The sequence below is a fragment of the Cyprinodon tularosa genome, unplaced genomic scaffold (genome assembly GCF_016077235.1).
Source record: "Cyprinodon tularosa strain WSP-4 unplaced genomic scaffold, ASM1607723v1 ctg361, whole genome shotgun sequence".
NCBI classification, from domain to species: Eukaryota; Metazoa; Chordata; class Actinopteri; order Cyprinodontiformes; family Cyprinodontidae; genus Cyprinodon; species Cyprinodon tularosa.
The window spans coordinates 449,545-476,355 of record NW_024039076.1 but is presented as its reverse complement, the minus strand read 5'-3'; the positions used below and the strand labels follow the sequence as shown (position 1 = coordinate 476,355).

The following is a 26,811-nucleotide window of genomic DNA, read 5'->3' as shown; positions in this document are numbered from 1 at the left end:
GGACCCCTCGGGCACATAAAAAGTTGGCTTATTCCGTCATTTTCCACCAACGTGTCACTGGCCCTCTAAAACAACTCACATGTTTGTCAGTGAAGCAGAGTGCTCCACATCTCTTCCTTCATGGTGCCCATCTACATTAAGATCCACAATTCTGAGATTAAAGTCAGAATTCTGACTTTTTTTCCATACTAAACTGAAATAAAATTTAAAAATCAGTTAAGTTTTTTTTTTCAGTGGCCCTAATCCTCTTCCATACATCTCTGTACCATATAAATACTTAAGTTCATTTTTATTGGTATGACATGTTGGCACTGGCTGTTATACTGTTCTAAAGTGACAATGATTATATAAATAACAAACTCCAAGAAGAGTAAGGAAAGGTGGTCATCATGTCCAACGGCCTCCACAGCCTATAGCAGCATCAGCTCCAGCTATAAGCTTTATTGGAAATGAAAGCTTTACACCGAACATTTCACAGCCAGTCAGGAGGTACCGAACAACACCTGAACCCAACGGGTCAGAAAGATTTAGAAGGAATCAGGTCAGAGTGCTCACCTGGAAAATGAGGAAGCTCTTTTTTTCCTCATGTATCTGAATGATTACAGTCGTCCTGTTGGGACAGGAGGACGACAAGATGGGGAGGCAACAAAAGGCTCCAAGCTAATTAGGTTCTTATCTCTCAGCGTTCCTCTTCGTGTCGTCCTCCTCTCTAATCCAACGTCGCCGCGCTTGACGCCTCAGCAGTCAAACACAGAGGGAGGATAATTGGTACAAGCAGCACCTCACAGCTGAAACGTTATCAGTCATTCCAAATGACATTTCTCCTCTTCCTCCTGCTCCGCTCCTCTAAGTAATGTAAGCTTCATTCAGGAGCTCCTCATCCATTGTCCAGCTCTTCTTCCATCACTTCATTCCACCAGAGGCTTGGATAAATCAGCATTTCCACTTCCTCAGACTTCGCTTCACTCTGCTGCCTCTCTTCCTTCATTTTCTTAGGCTCATCCTCTGCTTTCTCCCTCAGGATTTTCCTTTTCTTCACATGTTGCCCAAACTCTCTCTGCCTCATCAATAATGCGGCAACAGTCCTGGACACCAAATTCAGTTCATGACAGGAGCTCCAAAATACGTCTGATAAATTAGCTGCTGAAACTCGGTTCTATTGTTAATCAATGAAACCATGAAACTCTTAACAGTCTGATTAGAGGAGGAATAAACATGCTGCTCGGATCAGAACCTCTGGTTCAATGACAATTTCTTGCTTTGTTTGTTACAACCAGAAACTTCTGTTTATTTGTATGAATCTGATAACAGGATTTTCAACTTGATTTAATGGTAAAAACCTTAAAAACACAGTTTTCATCCATAACTCCACCTCAAATGTACCTCCCCCCCTTCACTGCATAGTATCACCACCTATCTAGCTAATGCATCCATGAATCAGGACCCCTTCCAGCTGTTGGGTTGGTCTTGGCCAGCTCACACTTACCTGGAAACAAACTTAGGTAGATCGGATGGAGATGGTCTGAAGATGAGCTTTAAAGTCTTGTCAGAGATTTTCTCGTTTGCTTTAGGTCTAAACTGGTGGAGGGTAAGCCAGGGTAAATTCCAATAATTTAAGAATTTCTAGATCGTTTTTGCAGCATATTCCTGCAGAAAAAAGCTTTGTTTTCCTCTGATCTCTAATAGTATGGAAGTAAATCTGTGTCGCTGGGATTTGAATTAAAAATGCCACTGAAATTTATAATGTTGTATGTACTGTATGTATTGTACTGTTTCAGTGTTAAAATATATTCAGAACAAATTTTAGACCTAAAAAAATCATTTTCATTATTTCTACTCAGTTGAAATTTCATTTATTTTCTCTTTAAGCTAAAAAATTCACATTACTATTTCAAAGTGATTACATTTTCAATACTTATTTTTCAGTGTTAAAAAAATCTCCATATAAAAAAATTCAATCTTTCAAAATTCAAACTCAATATTTTCAGCCTGCTGAGATTCAACTGGCTCTATTTCACTGTCTTAAATTCGGCGTCTAAATTCAGTGTAAAAAGGGAAGGGTTACTTCAGGTCAGAGACATTAGCAATGGATTGTGGCGTCCAACACCCAGCCAATCCCGTTACGGTTTCTTAGTCACGTGACGCTTATGGCGCTCATACGGTAAGGAAAACCAGCATGACGGACCCGGTCATGCAAGCTAACGCTAACTCAACTACAGAAAAATGAAAGAAATAAACTCACCGTTGAATATTGAGTTTGAATTTTGAAAGGTTGAATTTTTTATATACAGATTTTATTAACACTGAAAAATTAAACTGAAAAATCAAGTCAAATCACTTTGAAATAGTAATGTGAATTTTTTAGCTTGAAGAGGAAATAAATGAAATTTCAACTGTGTAGAAATAATGCCAATGATTTTTTTCTTAGGTCTAAGATGTGTTTTGAATATATTTTAACACTGAAACAGTAAGTACAAACATGCAACATTTAAATTTCAGTGGCATTTTTAATTTAAATCCCAGCGACACAGATTTACTTCCATATAATAGTTTATTTAGGGGTATTAACCCCTTATAGGGGACTCATTAAAATCCAACTTTCAGGCCAATATTGTTATTGGAATCCAGGACAAAACCTTATTACCTTTTAAACATTTAAAAAAGTATGGATATTTGGATGGCAAAAATTAATGTCAATGTAATAAGAAAAGCCAACTTGCCCGAATGTATTAAGAAAAACAATAAAAGTGCTTCTAGAATAAATTAATGAAAAACACTGTTTTTTTTTGGTACAACATAACCTTAAAAGCATTAATGCTGATACTGGCAATTACAATTTTTAGTTTATAAACCTAAATATAATTGTTAACAAGGCTTATTAATGTTTTAACTTTACTTTTTAACTTTTCAATTTGCTTTTTTCTTGTTAACTTTTTCTCAACTTAATTTCCAGTAGGTTATATATAATTCAAAGGCTCATCTAATTGGTCAAATGCCAAAGTAAGATGTACAGCCATGTAGCAGCATCTTTGCTGAATGGCTGGATATAGATCTTGTGCTTCTAGACCTCACTGAGGGATGGGGGGACTCTGTTGTATAAAGGATTAAAGTAAACGGCGCAGAAAACCATTCAAACGAGGTTACATGTTATATTTGTTAATAATTTAAAGCCATCCATCTTTTTGTATCATATCATTTCATAAAATAATAATAAATGACTTTGAAATCTGTGGCTGCACTCTGCAAAGTGCTGAAAGCTCTGAATGAAAGGGGGGGAATCTATCAGATGGTGGTTTAGAGGTTGGCGGTGGATTCTCAGAGCCGCTGTTATCTGAAGGAAACAAACCTCTTTCCTCTGATCTCTGACATCTTGACGAATGGCTGTTCAGATCTGGCTTTGTCTAACACTCTAACTTCTCTTCTGCTCCTCCTGCTCTCCTCTGTGCCGTCCTCTCGCTCTGTCTCTGCTGTCTAACTGTGGCTGTCCTCCCCTCAGATGGATGTGGTCTATACCTTCCAGACGGGCCAGGCGCCGGTGCCCGGTGCCCTGCGCCGCCAGCCGTCCGTCGTCAGCCAACACAATGATGCCACTGCCGCAAAAACTCTCTCTAGCCCCACCCACGTAGGGCTTAGCTCCTCCTCCTCCCTCACCAACTCGGCAGGGGCCGCGCCCCCTGCTGCTGCTGCTGCTTCCTCTTCCACTGCAGGCAGTGAGTCTGTGACCTGAGGCCAGCTCACCCAGCGCCCAACACCAGGCTGGACTCTGTTTATTCTGCATGAAGCTGCGTCTGTCCTCAGCAGGTGTCTGCATGTCCTCATCGGATCAAACCAACCAGTCAGAGAGATCTAAGACTGAGCGCCAGTAGAACCAGTCAAACCAATGCTCCACTAACCGCAGAATCTATTGGACAGCTTTAATAAGATTAAAGATGGTCTCTGCAGCACAGAAGTACAAAAACGACTGAACTGTAAAAATAATCAGCTGAAATAAACATCTTTAAACTGTGCTGCAGGAGACGATGGGTCCACTCAGGGTCGTAAGTTCAAAGAGCTGCAGTAACTAGATTTTTAAGCTCGTTGTCTCTGACTCAGAGTCAGAGTTAAATTCTGGACCTGCCGGGTTCCTGCTGCAGTCCGAGCATCGCATTCAGAGAACATGCAGACCACCTGCTTCGTTTCCTCTGCTTCATCTTCATCTTTCAGTTGAAACTGTCATGTAGTCAAAGTGCAGCTGTTGCTCCTGCATGTTCTGGACGTTTTTCCTGCAAACCTCTGCAACGACCTGGTGAGACTTGCTGCCGATGAGTCAGAGGAGGAGAGGAAGGCTTCTGATTGGTCACTGTGAAGGCAACAACAAAACCATAAATCTGTTTAGTCGCTTCCTCTTCCGCCCAGAGGCAGCAGCCTGGTTACCGAGATAATTTTATGGGTTAATCCCGAGAAGGTTTGAATCTGTCGGGCTTAGCAAGTCTCTCATGGTTTAACTGTGTGTGTTTTCAGCTTCAGTTCTTCTGTGGTTCAGGGATTTGAGCTGCAGGTTATTAATTATGATGAAGAGAGTGTGCTGGTGCGTATAAATCAGGCTGATCAGCAGCAGTGGATTCATCAGAGTAGTTAGAGGACAGAGCAGAATTAGGAGCTAAACAAGGTGATGGTAGTTTCTTCTACAGAGTTCTGTCTGAGGTTTCCCATCATGGCGAAGTCAGCCCTTTATTTCTGATTATATTGTCTTACAACTGATTCAGTAAAAAAAAATAATACTGAGGCTTATAAAAACGCAAGACAAACCTTTAGCAACGCTGAACCTCCCCTTCTGGTTCTGATGCACCAGTTGCCATGGTTACATGATGGGGAATCGGTTTGAGGCTTTGGTCGTGGTGGGAAGTTTACTGTCGGACCTGGATGGTGGGTTAGTGTCTGTCTAATGAAGAATAGGAACCGTATCCTCAAACTGAGTCTCTGTTTATGACCAAGCAGCAGGAAACCTGAATCAACAAGAAAATTAGGACGGATCAGTGCAGCTCCGTTCTCATCTGAGGGAGTTAATATCAAATTATCGCAGATGCTAGAAATATCCAAAGATCAATGTGCTGAATGGTTGTGGAGCGTCTAGGTTCTGCTTCTTCCTGTTAGCGCGTTTAATTCACATCATTTAGTTACATCAGGAACAGGTTTGGTGTTTTGTTTTTTATTAGCTTCCATGATTGAGGTTCAACCGTTATTCTGTGGATGAAGTGTCAGTGTTCTCTTAGGACTCTCCAGTAGTCAGAGCTTTAGTTTTATTATCCACCCTACAGAGGTGCAGACTGAGGGTTAGCATAGCGCATCATGAGCAGTAGCTCAGGTTGATTCTGCATCGTGATGATCTGAGGCATGTCTTTCTACACCTTGTAGATCTGCAGTATTGTGACTGCGTGTTCAGACTAACCTGACAGTTAATGGATGGTGTGTGTGTTTACATTCTACCCCCCAACCCCGCCCTCAGTGGGCTGCCTCCAGCATCATGACGAGCATTTTTGGATCTTTTGTGTTTGAGAACCTTTTCATGTTCCCAGTGATGGTTCCTTTGTTTTCATTGTGTTCTGTGGTTTTTGCATCTGGCTGTCCGGATCCAGACCCCCTCCCCCCCATTGCCTGTTAAAGTCGGTGTTGTTGACGCAGATTGTTTTTCCTGTCCTCCTGACGTTTCTCCTCTCTTTTTGTTTCAGATTAAGGTGGTGAACGCGTTCCGTAGCTCCCTCTTTGAGATGGAGAGTCCACATTCCCGTAGCTCCATCCATAGTTTCATGGCCCATCCTGAGTTTGTGCCTCAGTCGGCGGAGGAGGCTCGGATCAGCTTGATCGAGGAGTCAGGAGAGGAGATCGAGGAGATCGAGCCCCTTCCCTGATTCTCAGCTGCCGGCGAAGGAGAAGCACCCGGCAGCAAGTTCACCATCTGAGCTCCTCCTCCTTTCCCTCCTCTTCATCACCTTCAGTCACCCAGCAGCTGGATTGTCACTCCGAGGAGGGGAGTCACCCCTCGGCTCATCCTCTCATCCCGCACATCCACGCCCTGCACTGTTTTCCATCCTGACTGTGATGTTGTTCAGTTTTGCTCCTCCATCACCTCCATCCCATCAGCTAAGGGTGGAGTCTCCTCATCAGGATCACCTGTTTAACCTTAAAACTCGCTCGTAGGAATCTTCCTCCCTTTTCACCTCTGCATGCTGTGGTGCATTGTGGGAAGGCAGTTTGTTTGGGTTCCCAACACGCCGCTACACGGCAGCATCCAGAGCAGGCCCGCTCTACTTCCCTCTGTTCCAGTTTATCCAGTAAACGATGCATGTTTCAATTAATTGTCGTTGAGTCGCATGATGACCTGTGAGTTCAGCTGTTTGGAAAACCGTCTCTGTTCAGAGCTCCATCAACTTCCTGTCTGTCCCCATTAAGGAAACATCAGGCTGTAGAGCACACAGGCCACGCCCCCCACGCTCCTCCAGTCGCTTCACTACCGTCTCCTTTAACAACACTAACACTTTTCCACCGCTCCTCTCCAACACTGCATGAGCAGAACCGCGGTCTGAGCTGGACCGGGTCAAACAAAGCTAAAAACATCAGAATCGGACCTTAAACCTGAGCACCAGCGTCCCGCTCGTCGTTCTGCCCGGAACCCGGTTTTCCTGGTGATGGCAGCGTGGACAGACACTAGCCTACTGCAGCTCTGATCCGTTTTGTTTTGTTAGAGCAGGAAGTTCGCTCCTATAAACAGGAAGTGGAGCCGTGAACAGAGTCCGGAGGAGGAGCCCGGCTGCAGGCGGCAAACCGCTCGCAGCTCCAGATTGTCGTTTAAACCCGGCCGCGAGGCGTCGGTTCTGCGTCCGCAGCCCGGCGCTCCTCCATCGTCTGCCGTCGTTTCCCTTCCTTTGTTCGTCTAATTCCCGATGAGCTGTCAGTGACATCACACGGCCAGCGGCGGAGACGGCGTCAGCTCATCGCCGTCACAACGCCGCTCCGCCCCACTGTGTCGGGCAGGCGTCAGTGTGGAGGTCACGCTGCGGTTTATAGGAGACTGATGATGTCACCAGTCGGCCTGTAGAGTTGAATCCACTGTGTCCCCCCCCTCCCCCCGGCGGCCATCAGCCTCTCCTGACTGAAGCGGTTCGCTACTACTGCCATATTTTCCATGACTCAGTTTAATCTTCCCCCTCGAGCTTTTTCTAAGTACTCAGAGCCATATTTTATAGGATGTTGTTTTCAGTCATTGCGGAACCCCCCACCCCACCCCCCAAAATCACCCCCCCCCCCACCCCTTCGGGGCGCCTCCAACCACGACCAAAAAGCGAGGAGAAACTCTTCAGTTGTCACTGCCGAACCATCTATGAAGGACCTCTCCGATGTTTACAAGAGAAGCGGTTTGACCCCCCCCTCCCCCCTTCCTTTCCTCTATTTTACTGTTTAACTAAGTAGGAAACCTTTCTTGCATGTTGTTCATATAAAATTCAATGTTTTGTTCATTTTTTACAATTCTTCTGTATTTTTATATTAAGTACTTTTTAATATTTTGCAGATGTATGAATCTGTGTACAGCCTGAGGAGTTTGGTGAGCGAACAGAACCTGAATGATAGGAATCTGCCGTGGACTCTCTGTTTTTACAGCTCCCAATATTTCTGCCACGTGTGGCGTCTGAGTCACCTGACGTTAGGGCTCCCAAACCTGCAGTGACTTGTCTACTTCCTGTTGGCTGTTCACTTCTCATCGGCTCCAGTTTGATTTGCTCTAACATGCTGTAAAGGTTCTGACTTGGTCCGAGTCCGACATTAAACAGGAATGTGTTGTTATTTCTCCAACTTGTGGGTTTGTTTGTTGACCGGGTCACGTTGAGTCTGGCTCCAGGCTCCGCCTCTCGTCCAGCGAAGCAGCCCCCTCTACTCTGCCAGCTGGTTCAGTCGTCTGTTTACAGTCTCTGTGGGACTCTGGGTCAGAACCGCCCCCACGACAACCGACACCAGAGGTTAGCATTTAAACCTGTTCACACAGCCTCTTCTCAAACCGTTTCAGAGAAAACCAGTTTGATCCGCAATGGATGGTAACGGCATCCAGACTGACCTTCCCTGGTGGATCAGAACCTGAGAACATCAGAACTCTGATAATCCGTTAAAGGAAAACCTTCCTGGCTGTCACAGCGAATCAGACCGGATCCTTTAGACCCGGTTCCTCCTTCCAATCCTGATCAAAGGAGTGAAGGATGGTTTCTGACACCTGGATCTGGAGCCTGGAGCAAGACTCAAGGTACTGCTGCGTTCTGTATGACTGACAGCCTACTGTGGAGAGGGCGGGACTGTTCAAGCTCTCTGACATCACTTCCTCTTCCTGCTGAACTCCCGCACTTGACCATCAGGTGGCGTATGTGTAAATAATGTCACAAAATGAATGAGATCAACCAGGAAGTGGGAGAGGGGGGCAATCAGCCAATCATCACCCAGCATAGCTTTAAGATTGTTCTGCTAAAGTCGTTTCCATGCCACACACACAGACCCTCCCCCCACCCTGGTTCTGGATTGTCCCTCTGCTCTTGCCGTAGCCTCGGTGTGGGCCGTCCCGGATCACCTGGCAGCAGACTGGAACTTTGTTCTCCATCAGGAAGGAGCCTCTTCCACCAAGATCCTGCTTATCGTCTGCAAAACGAACTGGAACATCACAGCTGGAAGTCATATTTAAATTCCGTACATATTTATCTGTGATATATATCCATGCGTATATATCAGATTTAAATATAAAGGCAGAAATCTGGTTCTCTGTTTGAACTCTGTTGCAAAAAAAGACTGAAAGTTTTAGTTTCTGTAATTACTATGATAGCCAGTTATAGGCGTTGGTGTTATTTTTGTATAAACATGATATCATCTATGTGGCATGCATGACATATATACAGACTTTGGTGGTTTAAAGCAATATGTCCGACCTGGTGCGATTGGTTCCGTCGTGTTCTTTGTAGCCAGAAAAAGAAAAAACCCAACAAACAAAAAAAGAATCTGCAGCTGTTCAGTATCCGTGTTCAATGTTCTGTGTTCTGCATGTTTTAGTACGGAATGAAACATCCCAAATGTTGACTCGTTTCCCACCCCACTCTCACACACACACACACACAGTCATGGCTTCATTTGCACTGTGAGGTGAAACCGCTGAGGAAGCCTGGAAACTCATCTTTCTGTTCATTCCATCGCAGCACTCAGGTTTACTCACTGTCCTGAACGCATCGCTCCTCTTCACTAAGCCACCTTCATCCCAACCATTGTAAACATCAATGTGAAGAATAAAAGCTCCAATCTCTTAATCCAGACTTTCCCAACGACAGAAATCTGATTTCTTTGGTTTTATGGGAAGCTTTGTCAACAAACCTCAAAATTAAAATCTGTGAGTTAATTTTCTAATCCAAAAAAATATTAATCTCATCTTTAATATTGTTAACACGCCTCAGAAACTCTCTGTCCCTTTATTTCTCCTGACTGGGAGAGTAGAACCAGTTCCTTCTGCTTCAGGTGTCACACCGGATTCAGAGACGTCCCAGAGTCCAGTGTGAACCCTGTTTAACAGGAACCGGTTTAGATCCAGTCCTATTTGCAGTAGTAGTTCCCTATTTGGGTTTGAAGCTGTTAAAAACCTTTGAATGGCAGTAAAGCAGCTTTAAAACAACCTGCTGCATCACATGTAAAATAGTTGGAGACATTTTTTAATCTCTGAAGCTCCCTGACGTCCGCCTGACGCTTTGCTCCAAAGTGAGAAAACGTAACCAAAACTCCAAGGCATCCAATTAAACTAAAGATGCCAATGAAGTTAATTAAAAAGACTCTTTATAAATATTGTCAGTAAAATCAAACTTGGTACCGTGCGATTAAATGTCATTTGGAAAATGAAGGATGTTTTTCAGAATAAAAGCTTGTATTTACTGCATTATGTTGGCTCAGATTTTATTTCATGTAAAGCTGTTTTTGTCTCCATAGCCTCAGCTTAGCTACCCTGCAGCGCCATCATCTGGCTGTGACCTGCTGCTGCAGTGACCTCAGTGCTCAGTTCTGGTTCTGAGCCTCAGTTTGGGCCCATTTTGGGACCAAACGTCCTGTTCTTCCCCAGGTGTGTGTGTGTGTTTCACTCTCATCTCGTCTGTTTGTCTCGTCGTCCTGTTTGCTTCGATCTATGCAACAGAATGGTCCCGTTCTCCCCCTGATTCCTCCTCTTCCTCCCTGTCCACTCGTCCCATTGGTTCTGTGACCTTCGGTTCTCTGTAGAGACAGAAAGAAGCACGACACGTGCACGCTGATGGATGTGCGTGTGTGTGTGCACACACTCCTGGTTTTTCTTTACTCTTTTGTAAGATATGATCATGTGGAATGCCCTGGTCTTAGTGTCATGTCGTTTGAACAAAAGATGATAATCAAGCAACTGAGAACACGTTTCATAAATATATATATATATATAAATATAATATATATAAATATATACAAATCTATATACATAAAAATAAAGCCATTGAAATTTGAAATAAAACTGGGTTTGTGATTCTTTGAACTATTTACAACTGTTTTATATCATTTTAGAATAGACATGGTTTATGGTTAAGTAATCAGGATCAAGCGAAGGTTTCTTAAGTAAATATTTAATTACAGCTTCTATAAAAGCCTGTGGTACATATCTCTGTTTTACAGATTATAATATAAAACGTAGGTGGAAATCAGAGGGAATAATTCCTTAAATAACTGTTGGAACTGGATCTAACATTCAAGTTGAAGGTTTAGATAAAATTAATTTTGCTAACTGAAAACAACTGGATCAGAATAATCCAAATACAATTCTGGTTCTGTTGTTGCTTAAGATGCTGCTTCAATTTTAAGGATGAACAAATCAGATTTAGAGGGATCCTGTTAGAATTTTTCTTATTGATGATGTGTGACACTATTAAACCCTAAGAATTCAGAACTGATGTTTTCCCAAGTGGTTTATCGAACACTGAGGCTCTACAAGAAGGATCAGAGCAGATTCTTCCTGCTGAGACTGAGGTCTTTAGGACTGCAGGGGGCGCTCCTAAAGACCTTCTTTGACTCCATGGTGGCATCAGCCATCTTCTAAGGAGCTGTCTGTTGGAGCAGTAACTTATCTGTAGCTGAGAGGAAGCGGCTGGATCAGCTGATCAGGAAGGCCAGCTCTGATTGGATGCCCCCCCCCCCCCCCCCCCCCATGCATGAAGCTGGTGCTGAACTGGAGAGCTCCTTCAGTGACAGACTGCTGCACCCTAAATGCACCAGGGAGCGTTATCACAGATCCTTCCTTCCAGATCCCTCCAGTTCTGCAACAGATTCATGCATGGGCTGGTAGACATTATCCAACAGAGATGCTAATTTCCATTTGATAAGATCCTTTTATTTCCCACCTCCTGCACTGAGTGCAGAGGGCATCCAATCACAGAGCTGGCCTTCCTGATCAGCTGATCTACAGATAAGCTACTGCTCCAACAGACAGCTCCATGGAGGATGGCTGATGCCACAACAGAGTCAGATAAAGTCTTTAGGGGCGCCCCCTGCACTCCAAGAGACCTCAGCCTCCTCAGCAGGAAGAAGCTGCTCTGATCCTTCTTGTAGATGCTCAGTGTTGTGAGTCCAGTCCAGTTATTCAGATGAACACCTAGGTACTTATAAGAGTCCTCTATCTCAATGTGTTTCCTGGCTGTTCACTGGTGTCAGTGGGATGGATCTGCTTCGGTGAAAGTTCACCACCAGCTCCTTGGTTTTCCCTGCATTAGTCAGGAGGATGTTCTGCAGGCACCAGGCCACCAAGTCCAGAGTCCACTGTCTGATCTCTGAGTCGTCTCAGCCTGTGATGAGGCCAGATATGGCAGAATCCTCCAAGAACTTCTGGAGGTGGCAGTCGTTGTTCAGCCGTTTAGTAATATTACAATATCAGAGGTTTAGTTTAATGAGGATAAAGGGATTCATTTTAAGTTAGATGGCTATGATTTGAAATATGAAAATAAAGGAAACGAAACAGGTGAAGTTGATATACTGGTTTATTAGAAAATCTAATTTATAGCAGTAGAAAATATGAAATTAACAATATATGTTATAATAAAGTTTAAGACTGTTTAAATACTTTTTTTAAGAGAAAAAACTATTGCAAGTGTTTATACAAGTCACCTGGATTTAGAATTAGTGGAAAAGCATTTTTAATCATTATAGTAGTAAAAATTAATCTACAGTATTGATTTGATGAATATTCAATTCAGTTTATTTCTATAGCACCAATTCACAACACGTCATCTAAAGGCACTTTATAGTTCACCAGATCATCCAGTCAGATTGATTCAAAGTTTTCTATCTAAGGAAAACCAGCTGATTGCATCGACTCATTGACTCTTCAGCAATCCCTCACACTAAGCATGCTTGTAGCGACAGTGGAGAGGAAAAACTCCCTTTAAACAGAAAGAAACCTACAGCAGAACCAGGCTCAGTGTGATCGGAAATTTTTTTCAAAAATTCAAAAAAATCCTCAACTAGACCTTTAAGATCTGAGCAAAGAAACTTTTCAGCGTCTCAATACTGATTATTTCCATTTGGCTCCATTGATAACATCTCAGCTTCACTGACTGAGAGTGATTAACAAGTGATGCTGTTCTGACCCGGAATGAGATCAAAACATTTGATTCTGTTATATTTAGCAACAAATGATAAAAAGAAGTCAATGAAAGAAAAAGCATCACATTAGAACCACATTTAGCTCCAGAGACTGAGTTGTTGTTGCAGCAGGTCTGGAGGAAGAGGAGAACTTTGTGGAGGTCAGCTGATTATTCCTGAACGAACATCTGGGAGAGAAATTTCAGTCAGAGCTGAACGACTGCAGCACTGAGGACAGATTATTGGAGTCTTTATTACAGGTTATGTTCTGATCTGAGCAGAGAGAAATAAAACCTGTTAATCATTGAGTTTTATAACAGCTAGAGGTTGAATTCAGGACTTTGGAATGAAACACACCTTAGTTGGAGCTAAACTAAAGCAGGAAGCAGTTTGTGCTTGTTGGTTCCTGCAGAGAGACTCCCAGACGATCAGATTCACCTTCAGACCAAACTAGCAGCTTCCTCTGAGTGAGTCCAGCTGCAGGAGAGAAAAGTGGAAACCTCCAACACTGCTGCTTCAAGCTGCTCACACTCCACACACTGAAGGTGAGTTGGACCAAGAACACCACTCAGAGTCACTTTGAGGGAAGTTAGTAGAGGAGGGAGGGGAGCCATGACTGACTGGACCTTCTGTGTTTTCAGCTTCACTCAGAGACTAAATGGCTTCCAGCTTATAGGAGGATCCAGTTCTTCTGTCATGTAGCCACAGTTTCTGTAAGGAGTGTCTGAAGAACTGGTGGAAAGAGAAACCAGTAAAAGAGTGTCCAGTTTGTAAGAAGAAATATTCAAGGATGGATGTTCTGAAGAACCTGTATGAGACCTTCTTACAGCAGAGAGCTTCAGAGGATCTCTGCAGTCTGCACTCTCAGAAACTCAAACTTTTCTGTCTGGACCATCAGCAGCCAGTGTGTCTCGTCTGCAGAGATTCAGAAAAACACACCGAGCACAGATTCAGACCCATCGATGAAGCTGCTCAGCAACACAAGAAGAAACTTCAGGAAACTCTGGAACCTTTGAAGAAGAAGCTGGAGCTCAGAAAGAAAGTTCAAGAGGAGTTTGATCAGACAGCAGAACACATGAAGGTCCAGGCCCGACACACAGAGAGGCTGATTAAGGAGCAGTTTAAGAAGCTTCATCAGTTTCTAGCAGAGGAAGAGGAGGCCAGGCTGGCTGCACTGAGGGAGGAAGAGGAGCAGAAGAGAGGGATGATGAAGGAGAAGATGGAGGCTCTGAGCAGAGAGATAGCAGCTCTTTCAGACACAGTCAGAGCCACAGAGGAGGAGCTGAGAGCTGAAGACGTCTCATTCCTGCACAACTACAAGGCTGCAGTGGAAAGAGTCCAGCGCTGCCCCCTGCTGGAGGATCCACAGCTGCCCTCAGGAGCTCTGATAGACCAGGCCAAACATCTGGGCAACCTGGCCTTCAACATCTGGAGCAACATGAAGAACATGGTGTCCTACACTCCTCTCATCCTGGACCCAAACACTGCTGGTTCAAGACTCATCCTGTCTGAAGACCTGACCAGTGGGACTTTTGGAGAGGAACAAAAGCTTCTTGATAATCCAGAGAGGTTTGGGTTTTGGTCCTGTTCTGTCCTGAGTTCTGAGGGCTTTAACTCAGGGAATCACAGCTGGGATGTTGATGTTGGAGACAGTGGAGGTTGGAGACTTGGTGTGTTAGAAGAGTCTACCAAGAGGAAGGGAATTATAGTGTCTGGATTGTTGATTATATGGTTGTTTGAAGGGAAATACTATGCGCAATCTCCACCAGCTCCTCCTGAAGTTCTGTCAGTAGAGAAGAAGCTCCAGAGGATCCGAGTGAATCTGGACTGGGACAGAGGAAAGCTGTCCTTCTCTGATCTGGAGACAAACACACATATACACAGCTTTCACACACACAAATTCACTGACAAGATGTTTCCATTATTTTCCACTGGTGATGATACAGTAAAAATCTTACCCATGAAGATCTCAGTGAGCAAACAGCAGCTCTGATGTTCTCAGCATGAAGAACACAAAGTCCAAATGAAACCTTATTGATCTGATTGAAACTCAGTGTTTGAAACAGGAAACTGGAGATGATCTGATCTGATCTGACTGATCATCTGGTTGTTTTCAGGTCAGTTTCAGATCTGCTTCATAATCTGTCCAGATGCTACAAACTAAGACATGAAGTGGATGATGTGGAGTTTAGTTTGGTTCTGACAGCAGATCCAGGTGTGCTGATCATGAACAGGGAACAGGTGAGGTTAGTGGAGACATCAGGACCCTGGAGAGCTCTGCTGATGGAAACAAACTGAGATCCAAACATCCAGACTGATGAACGCTGCAGAATCTGGTTTCTGCTTTTTTCTGAGATTGGAGAGCGCCACCTGGTGGACTCTTCACTTTCATTCATGTATAAACATTTCTATCAGTCTTATTAGCTAAACATGTTTCTAAATAATCTACAAATAGGTACTTTATTTTTTTCTTTGTAGAAATATAACTCAAATATAACTGAAGAATCAAAAGACAAAAATATCAGCAGACTTTTACTTTTAATTCATATAATTGAATTCATATAGTGCATTGTTGGGATTTGAAAGTATATAATGATGTTGAAATGTATTAAAATCTCTTTTAAAATATACACCAGTCAACATTTAACATGGAGAAAATAGCATTTAGTGTTATAGATTAGATTAGTTCTCCTTTATTTCAATATATGATTCAAACAAGTGAATTTGAGCAGAATTGATTCATTATTTCACAAACAACTGTCTGTGTCTTTAGATTATTGCTGTGGATCCAGTAACCTGTAGAACACAGAGAGGAGCTTTAGCCTGAGATGTTGCTCTTTCCTCTCATTATTCATTGTCCTCTGTTTGCTACCTTGGTCACATGAAAGGCTGGGAACTGCTCTCAGACTTTAGTTGCTGAGTTGAAGGTGGAACCTCAGGCCAACTCTTCTGTCAAAGATGGTTCCTCACATATAAATGGAAATATATGGATATCATTGACTCACTGTTTTTATGTTGTCTATGTTTGTAAATTCTGTTTTCACTGTTTCCTTCCATTGATGCCTCCTGATTGATGGATAAATCTTTTTTAGCATATTTTATTGGGTTAGTCTATCATTTCTACATCCAATAAAGATATAAAACAAATAGATTTATGATGAATTTCTTTGTTCCTTTCTTACAAGTTGCTTCATTATTTTCTATTTGATTCTTTTCTCTGTTGATTCAGTTTCAGTAAATCTATAAAACTATTTAAAAGATTTAATCTCTAATGACAGGAGAAGAAATGCTCTGATCCGTATCTTGTTTTACTGAGCTTGTTTGATGGAGAACCAAAGAACATCCAGTAATGAGGATTTTTTTTAGAGAGATGACTTGATATTTTTTAAGTTTATTTTCAGGCTCTGGTGGCCTTTATTTTATTTTTATTTTTTTATAGTATTAAGACAGGAAATGGGTTTAGAAGACAGGAGAAAGACATTCAGCAAAGGTCTGCAGAACCAGAACAGGAACCTGCAACAGCCAGTAGATGGGTCATGTGCTCTACCTCCACACCCACCAAGTGGCCTTTTATTGTGCGCAGTCAAAGACACACCTGTGCACTAATCATGGTGTCAAATCAACATCTTAATATGGCACACCTGTGAGCTGCGATGGATTACGGAATTAAACTGGTTTGTGAACAATATTTGAGGGAAATGGTTATATTGTGCTTTGGAAAAAGTTTTAGATCTTTGAGTTCATCTAATTAAAAATGGGAGAAAAACCAAAAGTGCTGCATTTATATTTTTGTTGAGTGTATATATATATATATATATATATATATATATATATATATATATATATATATATATATATATATATATATTGTTGGTGAAATAAGTATTGAACACGCCATCATTGTTTACCAGATGTCGGTAACAATTTGTTCAGTCCACACATCCAAATAATCAAACCATAATTTCCAGAAATTAAGTTACGTTAAATAAAGTGAAATGACACAGGGAAAGTATTGAACACACTGAAATGTATTTAATGCTTCGTACTAAAGCCTTTGTTGGTAATGACAGCTTAAAGACGCCTCCTGTATGGAGTAACTAGTTGCATGCATTGCTCAGGTGTGATTTTGGCCCATTCTCTGAACATTTTTCCATTCATCCTTCCTTCAATTTTTGAAGTTTGCTAGAAACATTTGCTGAAAAAACCTCCCCACACCCTGATGTTCCTGTAATTTATGGAGTAGCCAGCTAACTGCAGCTACAAAAGAAGCATCAGAAGAGTGTCATTTTAAGGAGCCTGAGGTGTTAAAAAAAACAGGAGGCAGTTTGTTTAATTTTGGTGAATTTATATTACAGTAAGTGATTAAGCACTACTGCCTTGCAGCAAGAAGGTTCTGGGTTCAATTCCTGGCCCGGGGTCTTTCTGCATGGAGTTTGCTTGTCCCGGAGCATGCATGGGTTCTCTCTGGGTACTCCGGCTTCCTCCCACAGTCCAAAATCATGACTGTTAGGTTCATTGGCTTCTCTAAATTCTCCTTAGGTGTGAGTGTGTGCATGAATGGTTGTTTGTCTCTGTGTTGCCCTGCAATGGAGTGGAGACCTGTCCAAGGTGTACCCCGACTCTCACCGTAGACAGCTGGAGGAACCAGCACCCCTCACGAAGCCCCAGCAGGGATAAACATGTCAGAAAATGGATGGATGGATGGATATATAACCCTAAAGCAACCAAAGGTCATCTCCACAGGCTCTTCCAGGAGGAGCGTGTTTTTCAATTCAGTGACTGGAATCAATCAATTGGTTTTCCTTGACAAACTTTGAACCAATCTGACTGTATTTTCTCTGTAAAAAGCCTTGAGATGATGCATGTTGTGAATTGCTGCTATAAAAATAAACTTCATTGAATATATGACTGACATTGACAAAGAGATGATACCAGATAAAATCTTGATGACCTGTACAAATAAAAGATATTGGTATCATATAAAGATGACCTCAGATGTTTTAAATTAATTCTCCTCCCATTATTCCTACTGATTTATTTTAAACAGTAAAAAACTGCATTCAGCTATAATTAGAAACTTGATCTTAATAAAGTTACTTAAGTAAAACATTTTAAGTGTTAGAATGGAAAATCTGAAAAATCTTCCATCAGGTTTAGTTTTTATTTCCCAGATTCCTTCAATAACATCATAGTAATGTTTGATAACCTCTAAACACAGTTGAGCTTTGATTTTCCAGCAGGGGGCGCTACTTTAACTCTTCCTGTTTACAGGCAGCATCAGATGAATTTGACAGGATGAAAAGATTTTATCAAACAAAAAAAAACAAAAACAAAAATAACCCCATTTTTTTTAAGTTGCAAAACAAATGTTGATTTCTTTATTCAACAGAGTTCACACAGAATTCAGTGCAGCAAAAAATAAAATGAAAATCATCTGACACGGTTATTATCCACAATAACTTAATGAAAGTAAAACCCAAGAAAAAAACTCCTGCATCGGTTCCTCATCTCTCCTGCTGCTCCACAGGCATCATCACCATCACCTCTCCCTTCATCACCACCTTGTCCTTCACAGAGCACTTCACAGCGATGAAGGCGAACGACATCTTGATCTTACGGACCTCTGCTTCGGCCAAAACCTCTTCTCCGATGTAGAGCGGCGCCGGAAAGTGGATCTCCTGGTACAGGAAGACGCATCCGGGACCCGGCATCTTGGTGCCGAGCACCGCAGAGATCAGGCCGTTAATGAGGACACCGTGAACGATGGGCGCCTCGAAGGACGTAGCGCTGGCATAGGCCGGGTCGACGTGGAGAGGGTTGGCATCGCCCGTCAGCTCGGCAAACAGCTCCACGTCTCGGGAGCTGAACGCTTTGGTGATGGAGGCCTGCTGCCCGACGTGAAGCAGCCGTCTGAGGGGAGGAGCTCCTGCCGAGGAGGAGGGGCGGAGCCTGTTGAAGAACGCCCTCCAAACAAAAGTCATTCTGCTTCAGTCCAGCTGCAGATCACGACTGTTTCCCGTCAGCGCCAGAAGGAACGGAGACACCTGAAGGCAGCATGAGACACAGAGTCATACGGATGTCTGGACTTGGTTTAGTTCTACTCAGCATCTCTGATCGACTGCAAATAAAACTGCATTTCAGTTCAAAGATCATCATTTAACCTGTTCTTTAATAAAAATACTAACTTAAAGTAAAATTTTTGGATTTAAAATTACCCTCAGCAAACACTTTATGATCAAATATAAAATATTTATAAACATAAATATAAATATTTAGAGTCAAATCAGGGTGAAAACTTATTTACATTAAGAAGAAAAAAACATCTTATTAGTTTAGCTTTTATTTTTCCAATAATAGATATAATAATTTTTATTCTAGATATTGGAAATCTATTTTGTCTTTAAAAAAATATGCAGAAGAATTAACAGAACATTCTATAAAGTAAATAATAAAGAAATAAGTTGTTCTTTCTGCAGAAATGTTCTAATAATTGGAACCAATAGCTTCAGAAACGTGGGTTAGAACTCGGAGCTCGGTCCGAATGGATCTGTGTTGTTTTGTCTTGTTTTTTTAAGCAGAGTGTTTCAGTTTGTTTCTGTTAGAACCGCTTCTGCCTTCGTGTTTACATCTGAATTAGCTGCATAAACTCACTTTGTGAGCCAGACGAGCGCTACCAGCTGGCTGTTTTTCTGCACAGTTGGCACCACTGATACTGCCTGGGTGGGAGGGGCAGCAAGGTTTTCACATTTGATAGAAGATATAATGTCTGCTGGAACTACGGGGCTGGGAATAAGAGCTGAGCTCAAACAAACTGATTCAAAAAGAGCCGATAACCTGACGCACAGCATGAGAAAACTGCATCATCCTCAGCTACTGTGCACCAAACTACAGCTTTTTTTTCTAAAATGTGTTTATTTTAGCTGAGAAAAAAATTACTCCAGAGGAGAAGCAGAATGCATGAAAACCTAAAACATGTCCATACTGAGTGCGCTGCTGGCCAAACGAGGCTTTCTAAAGCTTTTAACAAAAAGGGCTCAAAACTTTTCAACACAGGTTTCTTTGGTGACCTCTAGTGGCCAAAAGTATGAAGCACAAGTGGGACGTCATTTGAAGCAAGGGAAACCAAATAATCAGAATTAAGAAAGCCTCCATTTATGTATCATGTGTCCATTCTGTCTGATATGGCCAACCATTTCTACTGCTTTTCTTGATGTCTATTTATTAAAAATCTTTTTATGGCTGTTTTTTTAATATCTGCAACAGTTTGGTCTTATTTTTTGTTGTTTTCTAAATTTAGTAGAAAAAATTAAACCCAAATTGTAATTATATCCTGGGAAAAACAGGTCCTTCTTTTGACATTTATCTATATTCCAGTTATTTTTTATATAACGGACAGACAGACAGACAGACAGACAGACAGATCGATCTATGGTCTGCTGACCTGCAGAACCCTGAGGGCACAGGCCTGGTTCTGGTAGGACCCCTGCAGTGTCAGGGAGCTCCACAGCTTCACCAAACCTCTGAAAAAGGAACACACACATGATGGGAGAGCAACCCAGCTGAAGCCTCTGAATGTGCTGCTGACGTCCCTCCATGACACGTACCTGCTTTGAACACGCAGCAGAGCGGTCAGCGTTTCCTCCTCGTACTTCAGCACATCGACGTCTAACGCAGCTCCAACCTGAGGCCCATTCGTACAAAAATATTAGAGGAAACATCAGGATCTGGGCACCTCAAACGTTGGCAAAGAGCTCACAACCTTTCATTTCCTCTGAATCCCTCCAAGCTGTCTGATCTGTAACAGTGATGCTCTCACCTCTCCATGCAGACCCTTTAGGCAGGTGATGATGAAGCTCTTTAGTTCTACAGCGCTCACTCTGCTCGTCTCATCCTCCAGCAGCCTGAACGCACAACATGAGCTCTGGTTGGATCTAACTTAAAGCATAGAAACAAAGACTGACGGCTGTTTTAACAAACAGAGACTTACAGGCGGACTTTCAGGTAGTGATGCGGTGAAGCGTTCTTCAAAACGACTCGTTGGTAACCAGAGGATTCTGCCTTTGTGTCGTTTGGACTCATTCTACTTTCCATTTCATCTTTCTACAGCCTGAAGAAGAAGAAGAAACGATGATCACCAGGGTAAAGTTCTAGATTAGAAATTAGTTTTAAACCTTTAACTGCCTTTGCAGTACCTCCATGAGCCACTAGTAGTCAGAATCCCCACTTTAAAGACAACCCATCCAGATAAAAGGGGTTCTATAAGATCCAAAGGTTGTTTTAAAAAAAGACAGAGGTGTTTTAAATAACCCAGCTCACACCTGAAATATGTGTAATCTAACTGAAAGGTAATTTTTAGGGATGCACGATATAATCGGCCCCCTATCGGTATCACCCTGTATCGGCCGTAAAACTGAATATCGGACATCGGCCACCCCACCGATATTCAACCGATATTTAACCGATCAGGTCGCTGTTTGGTAATGAACCTGCGATATGTTTTTTTCCCCTGTCCTCCTTCCTCTGCCGCCCACACCCCTCCCACGCAAGGATACAAACGTCACAACGCCGTGTTCACCGGCGCACCTTTATCACGTCTGGGCAGCTACTGTAGCAGATGAAAACAAAATGTCAGCTGTGTGGATGTTTTTTAAGGTATCGGAAACAGATAACAAAACTGCTATCTGCAATGAGTGCTCAGCATCAGTGATGCGTGGAGGATTTAAAACAAAGTCTTTCAACACCACTAACCTGATTAACCATCTCAAGAGCCGTCATCCTGACGACCGTTACACCGAGTTCTTGGCGGCGAGAAAGGAAAAAAAGAAGCAGGTTACCAGCGGCGGCGGCAGCGTATCGAAGCTTCTCCAGCAGCAGTCTCTCCATCAAGCCTTGGATAAATCCAAGAAATTCAGCTGCGATCACCCAAGGGCAAAAGGCATCTCTCAGAAACTGATGGAGTGTATTGCTCTGGATAACCAGCCTTTTTCATTCGTTGAAGACGTTGGATTCAGGAGATTTTTGGAATACGTTGAACCTCGGTCCCCAGTCGGAGGTATTTTTCGGATGTAGCCTTGCCAGAGTTGCAAGCGGAAATTTCCACCCGCATTGAGAAGATCATTGCCGATTGCACTTGGGTGAGTTTCACCACAGACATCTGGACATCAAGTGTTAGCCCTGTAAGCATGCTAAGCCTTACAGCACAATGGATTAACAAAAACTTCGAGCTTAAAAAGGCTGTTCTTCATGCGCAAGAGTGCAGAGGATCCCACACCACAGCTGCGCTCACATCTGCTTTTGAATGCATGCTTGAAAAGTGGAAAATTTCAAAGGAGAATGTGCACGTTGTTGTGAGGGACAATGCGTGTAATGTGACTAAGGCATTGATGGACTTGGGTGTACCAAGTTTGCCGTGCATGGCACATAGCTTGCAGCTCGCAGTGAATGAAGGCGTGCTGTCTCAGCGCAGCATCTCAGACGTTGTAGCCGTGGCCAAGAAAATAGTTGGGCACTTCAAACATTCACAACTAGCCTGCAGTCGACTTGAAGATGTACAGAATGAGCTTGGGATTCCTATTAAAAGGCTTCAACATGACCTGTCCACGCGATGGAATTCGACTTTTTATATGATGCAGAGCCTGGTGGAGCATAAGAGAGCTTTGGGTGCGTATGCTGCTGATTTTGACCTCCCAGTGACTCTGACGGCAAACCAGTGGGGAATTCTTGAAAATATGATCACCCTACTTATACCCTTCGAGCAACTGACCAGAGAGATCAGTTCTGCACAGGCATCTGTTTCAGAGGTCATACCAGCCGTAGTGGCATTGCTGAGCAAGACAAGTGCTGAGCAAGACAAGTGAGTCAGACAGAGGTGTGCAGACAGCCAAAAGTACTCTGCTGGAAGCTGTCCGTGCTCGCTTTGATGGTGTGCAAAGAAAAGCACTTTATGCTGTTGCAACCATGCTGGATGCAAGATTTAAAGATCGTTACTTCGACAGAGAAATGAAGGAGGGAGCGCACAACCTGATACTAAGCGCCATCAATGAAATGAGTCACAGTGTCAGAGATGGTAGTGAGCACGGAGATGCCAGTACAGATGACCTTCCACCAAAGAAGAAGGCCCGAACTGGATCACTGTTGGACATGTACGACGAAATCATCGAAGAGAGCATTTCCCCAGAGCACGCCTCCACAAGCGAGACAGCATCACAGGTGAATAATCTAAGAATAACTACTAATGTAAAGTTCAGTAAATGCATAAAAAAGATTTGCACTTTATTGTACTGTTTGTGCTTGCAATAAAATTTCATATTTGCTTTCTTTTTTAGTTTTAAAAGGTACACATATACCTGGGTGAACCCACCATTCCCAGAACTGCCAGTCCTTTGGAGTACTGGAATTCCAACCAGGCCCGCTTCCCAGCTCTTGCTCAGGTTGCATGCAAGTACCTCAGTGCCCCCAGCTCTAGTGTTGACAGCGAACGGCTGTTCAGTGCTGTTTCACATATCATTGATGAAAAAAGAAACCGCATAGCTTGTGAAAAGGCAGAGATGCTTATTTTTGTCCAAAAAAACCTGCCTCTCACACTTGACTTTTAAAATACTTACATTTGCCTGTCAGTCTTTGAGTATTTTTCTATGGACTTTAAAAGGGCAGGATGTGTTGTTAAATTATGTGTTTGGAGCTGAAATAGTGCTGTGAACACTGAACTGGACAAAGAACTGAAGCTGACCACATTTTTTGCACTTTTCAGTTTGTTTGCACTGAGCAGATTTACTAATTTGAGTTAGTAATTTTTAATTTGTACCTGCATAATCACCTTTGTTTTCAGACTATTTTGAATTTAAGTGATTGTCTGTCCAGCACATCTTAACTGTCATTAAATTTGACTTGTTATACATAACACCAGTTGGAGTATTTTTCAAATTTTGCACAAGGAATGAATATAACATGATTTATTTTTCAGTTTTAATATCGGTATCGGTTATCGGCCGCATGCATTTTAAAATATCGGCATATCGGATATCGGCCAAAATTCCAATATCGTGCATCCCTAGTAATTTTAGGATTAATTTTGGTCTTTTAAGTGGTTGTGACATGTAAGAGATTATTGCGATATTATCTCTGACTTGTCTTTAATGTGATTAAAATTAGATCTAAGGGGCCTCCTATTCATTCCGACAGCAGCTGTCTGAACTGTGGTCTGATCCAAGATGGCCGCCCTATAGGCACATCGACCAGCGTCCAATGAGGCAAGAGATTCACATTTGAGGTAAATACATTTTGCTGAATAAAAGAGTCTCCTAAAGTATTCTGGTCTTAAATTAAACATTCAGTTATCACTACTGATAATATTTCTAATTTTAAAATGGAATATTTAGACTCTAGATTGACAGCCTAAGTTGGTATTTTTGATTTTTTTTTAAATATTAATTGCAGTATTTGGAAAGCCATCTCCCCTTCTTACATTTTTTAAATGATTTTTAGATTCTCTTCTATCAAAACAATGAAAACTAAAAGACTACCAGGAAAGATGTCTTCAAAGGTCCAAATACTTCATTTCTAACATGCCTTTATTTTCATTTTCTTTCTCCTAGCATTTTTATGCAGTTCCTTATTCCCCCACAGATGCTCTTCTATATTCTATACCAGGGGTCTTCAAGGTTTTCCAGGCCAAGGACCCCAAACTAATGGCGATGGAGTGGGGACCCCCTAATTATATATATTGTATGAAACTGTGTTCTATCAAACTGGTCCTATAGTCACTTTATTACAGATGGAGTAATGTAACTAAAGTAATCCCTCCCTGGGATTATTAAAGTATTTCTGATTCCTGGTTGATGGGACAGGTGTTGTGAATGAAACAGTGCCCAGCTTGAAAGGCTCCTGTGTGTCGCTGAATGTGTGCATTGATGACTGAAAGACATCTTCTGCCTCCATTTATCTGTTTACTACAGTCTGTTGAATTCATGTTAATGTGGATTTAAAGACATTTCAATAAGTGGACAAAATTGCAGGAGGAATATAAAAAAAATAAAAAAAAGTCTAATCAACCAAAACTTTCGCAACCCCCATGCAGTACCTCTATGGACCCCCTGTGTTAATCTGTATTTTTATATCACTTAAGATATATCTTCAACACTGCAAATATTTTTGTTTTCATTTTGTTTATTTCATAAAGAATGATTAAAAACTGAGCTCCAGTACCTGTGCTGAATAAAACCCTTGTGTTCAGATCTAATTAACAAAATTATTAATATTTTACTGTATTTTTGTGAATATTAAAGCATTTCTTGTTGCTTTTTAAAAAATATTTTAAGCAGTGATTGCCAAATGGAGGGTTTGGGTTAAATGTCCTGAAAAGTCGGACAGTAGCTACTGTAGCTTAAAGGAATAGTACACCCAAAACATGATTAGCCTTCATTTTCTACTCACCCCCATGCTGAACAACACTCTGGAGTACTTTTTTGATATCTCAAATGCATCTGGAGATCTGGGAGGCTTCTTGCTGTCTGCTGACATTCAAATAATGGAGGTCTATGGCGCCCGAGGCAGAAAGGTCCATAAAAGTCCACAAAAAACGTGTCAATATTCCTCCATACTGCTCGTCCAATGTATTCCAAGTGTCCTGAGTTGGTAGCGTCCATAATTTACTCGAAAGAAAGTCATTTAGAATGTTTTTAGAGCATAAACAGTAGTGTATAGGATTTCCTAAAAGCGCGCGCCTGCGAGTTCACGAGCCTACGGAAACCGCGGCAGACCAAACCAGATGAAAGTGCGCATTCAGCTCGGCAAAGAACTCATGCTCTTCCTCAACACTGAAGTCCTCAGACATTTTTCTTTCGTTGTTTCTTTCTTTGCACAGGTAAACAGCACATTTCTTCTTCTACGCTTGCATTATTGGCAGAGCAGACGCTGAATGCGCACTTTCATCTGGTTTGGTCTGCCGCAGTTTCCGTAGGCTGGTGAACTCGCAGGGGCGCACTTTTAGGAAATCCTATACACTACTGTTTATGCTCTAAAAACATTCTAAATGACTTCGTTTCGAGTAAATTATGGACGCTACCCACTCAGGACACTTGGAATACATTGGACGAGCAGTATGGAGGAATATTGACACGTTGTTTGTGGACTTTTATGGACCTTTCTGCCTCGGGCACCATAGACCTCCATTATTTGAATGTCAGCAGACAGCAAGAAGCCTCCCAGATCTCCAGATGCATTTGAGATATCAAAAAAGTACTCCAGAGTGTTGTTCAGCATGGGGGTGAGTAGAAAATGAAGCCTAATCATGTTTTGGGTGTACTATTCCTTTAAGGGCACTTCCTCCTGGTGAACACTTTATATAGGGCTTAGTGTGAGTATTTGGACTGTCCTCATTAAAACACCCTGAACTCTCCCTGATGGTCAAATTGAGGTCACTTCCTTTGACCTTTGGAAGCTCTCAGAGGATCAGAGAAGGAACGCGGAGCTGCTAAACCATCGATCAGATCAGATCCTCTGACAGGAGGCAGGGGAGATGTCTCTACTCACCGTCTACAGCTCCAGAACACAGCGTGCTTTCTCTGCCGCCATCAAAGTGATCCACGCATGCGCACTTAGCTGACATATCTTTGTGATGAAGAGGTGTCACTCTGACAAAGATGCCGAACTTCCTGGTTACGTTTAATCGTGTTTTTCCACAGATAGCGAATTTGAACCCATTATTTTATTGAACAATTTAGATTAATTTAAAATTGTGTTATCAATATATTGTTAGGCCAAAATGACATTCGGCTTATTTATTCAATATTCAATGTATTTTTACACGAAATAACTTTAATGCTAATTTCGTCTAAACTATAAACAAAAGACAACACTCGCAACATTTAGACACAAAACAATATCGGTTGATTACTTTAAAACATTATTTAAGAGTTCATTTAACGTTTTAACGCTAGATATGCATGATTAATGGAAAAGAAAAGAGTGGTACATCTTGAAAGTTTAACTGCTCTTTGACGGCCCTGGTGAAACGATAGGTGGTGCTGCCCTCTGGTGGCCAAATTATGTTACCGCATGCAGTACAGAAAAAAACAACTCATTTTTTTAACTGTTTTAATTCTTAAACGCTTGAAAATGTTAATGTGCAATTATTATTTGCATTAATTGTTCAACTGATACATCAACTTTGTT

General features: G+C 42.1%; 4 protein-coding genes across 4 annotated transcripts in view; 2 read left to right on the top strand and 2 right to left on the bottom strand.

Moving 5' to 3' along the window:
- LOC119790339 (plasma membrane calcium-transporting ATPase 4-like) overlaps positions 1–7,283 on the top strand; it is a 104,613-nt gene extending 97,330 nt beyond the window's left edge. The window contains exons 19-20 of the mRNA XM_038295858.1: positions 3,497–3,586; positions 5,709–7,283. Coding sequence (XP_038151786.1) covers positions 3,497–3,586; positions 5,709–5,888 — 270 coding nt within the window. The 3' untranslated portion in view covers positions 5,889–7,283. The remainder of the gene's footprint in view (positions 1–3,496; positions 3,587–5,708) is intronic.
- Positions 7,284–11,779: 4,496 nt separating this feature from the next.
- On the top strand, positions 11,780–14,968 carry LOC119790340 (tripartite motif-containing protein 35-like). The gene is made up of 2 exons (XM_038295859.1): positions 11,780–11,914; positions 13,316–14,968. Exons 1-2 carry the CDS (start codon positions 11,780–11,782, stop codon positions 14,630–14,632), a joined length of 1,452 nt encoding a protein of 483 aa, XP_038151787.1. The 3' UTR covers positions 14,633–14,968.
- Positions 14,969–18,133: 3,165 nt separating this feature from the next.
- Positions 18,134–18,655, bottom strand: LOC119790336 (hydroxyacyl-thioester dehydratase type 2, mitochondrial-like). Its single transcript, XM_038295855.1, has one exon. It carries the CDS (start codon positions 18,618–18,620, stop codon positions 18,144–18,146), a length of 477 nt encoding a protein of 158 aa, XP_038151783.1. The 5' UTR covers positions 18,621–18,655; the 3' UTR covers positions 18,134–18,143.
- On the bottom strand, positions 18,626–26,276 carry rpp14 (ribonuclease P/MRP 14 subunit). Its single transcript, XM_038295856.1, has 6 exons — positions 26,173–26,276; positions 20,627–20,748; positions 20,456–20,540; positions 20,244–20,320; positions 20,081–20,159; positions 18,626–18,683 (listed from the first exon to the last, which is right to left on the bottom strand). The coding sequence occupies exons 2-6, from the start codon at positions 20,728–20,730 to the stop codon at positions 18,627–18,629; spliced, it is 402 nt and encodes a 133-aa protein (XP_038151784.1). The 5' UTR covers positions 20,731–20,748; positions 26,173–26,276; the 3' UTR covers position 18,626.
- Between the last annotated feature and the right edge of the window lie 535 nt (positions 26,277–26,811).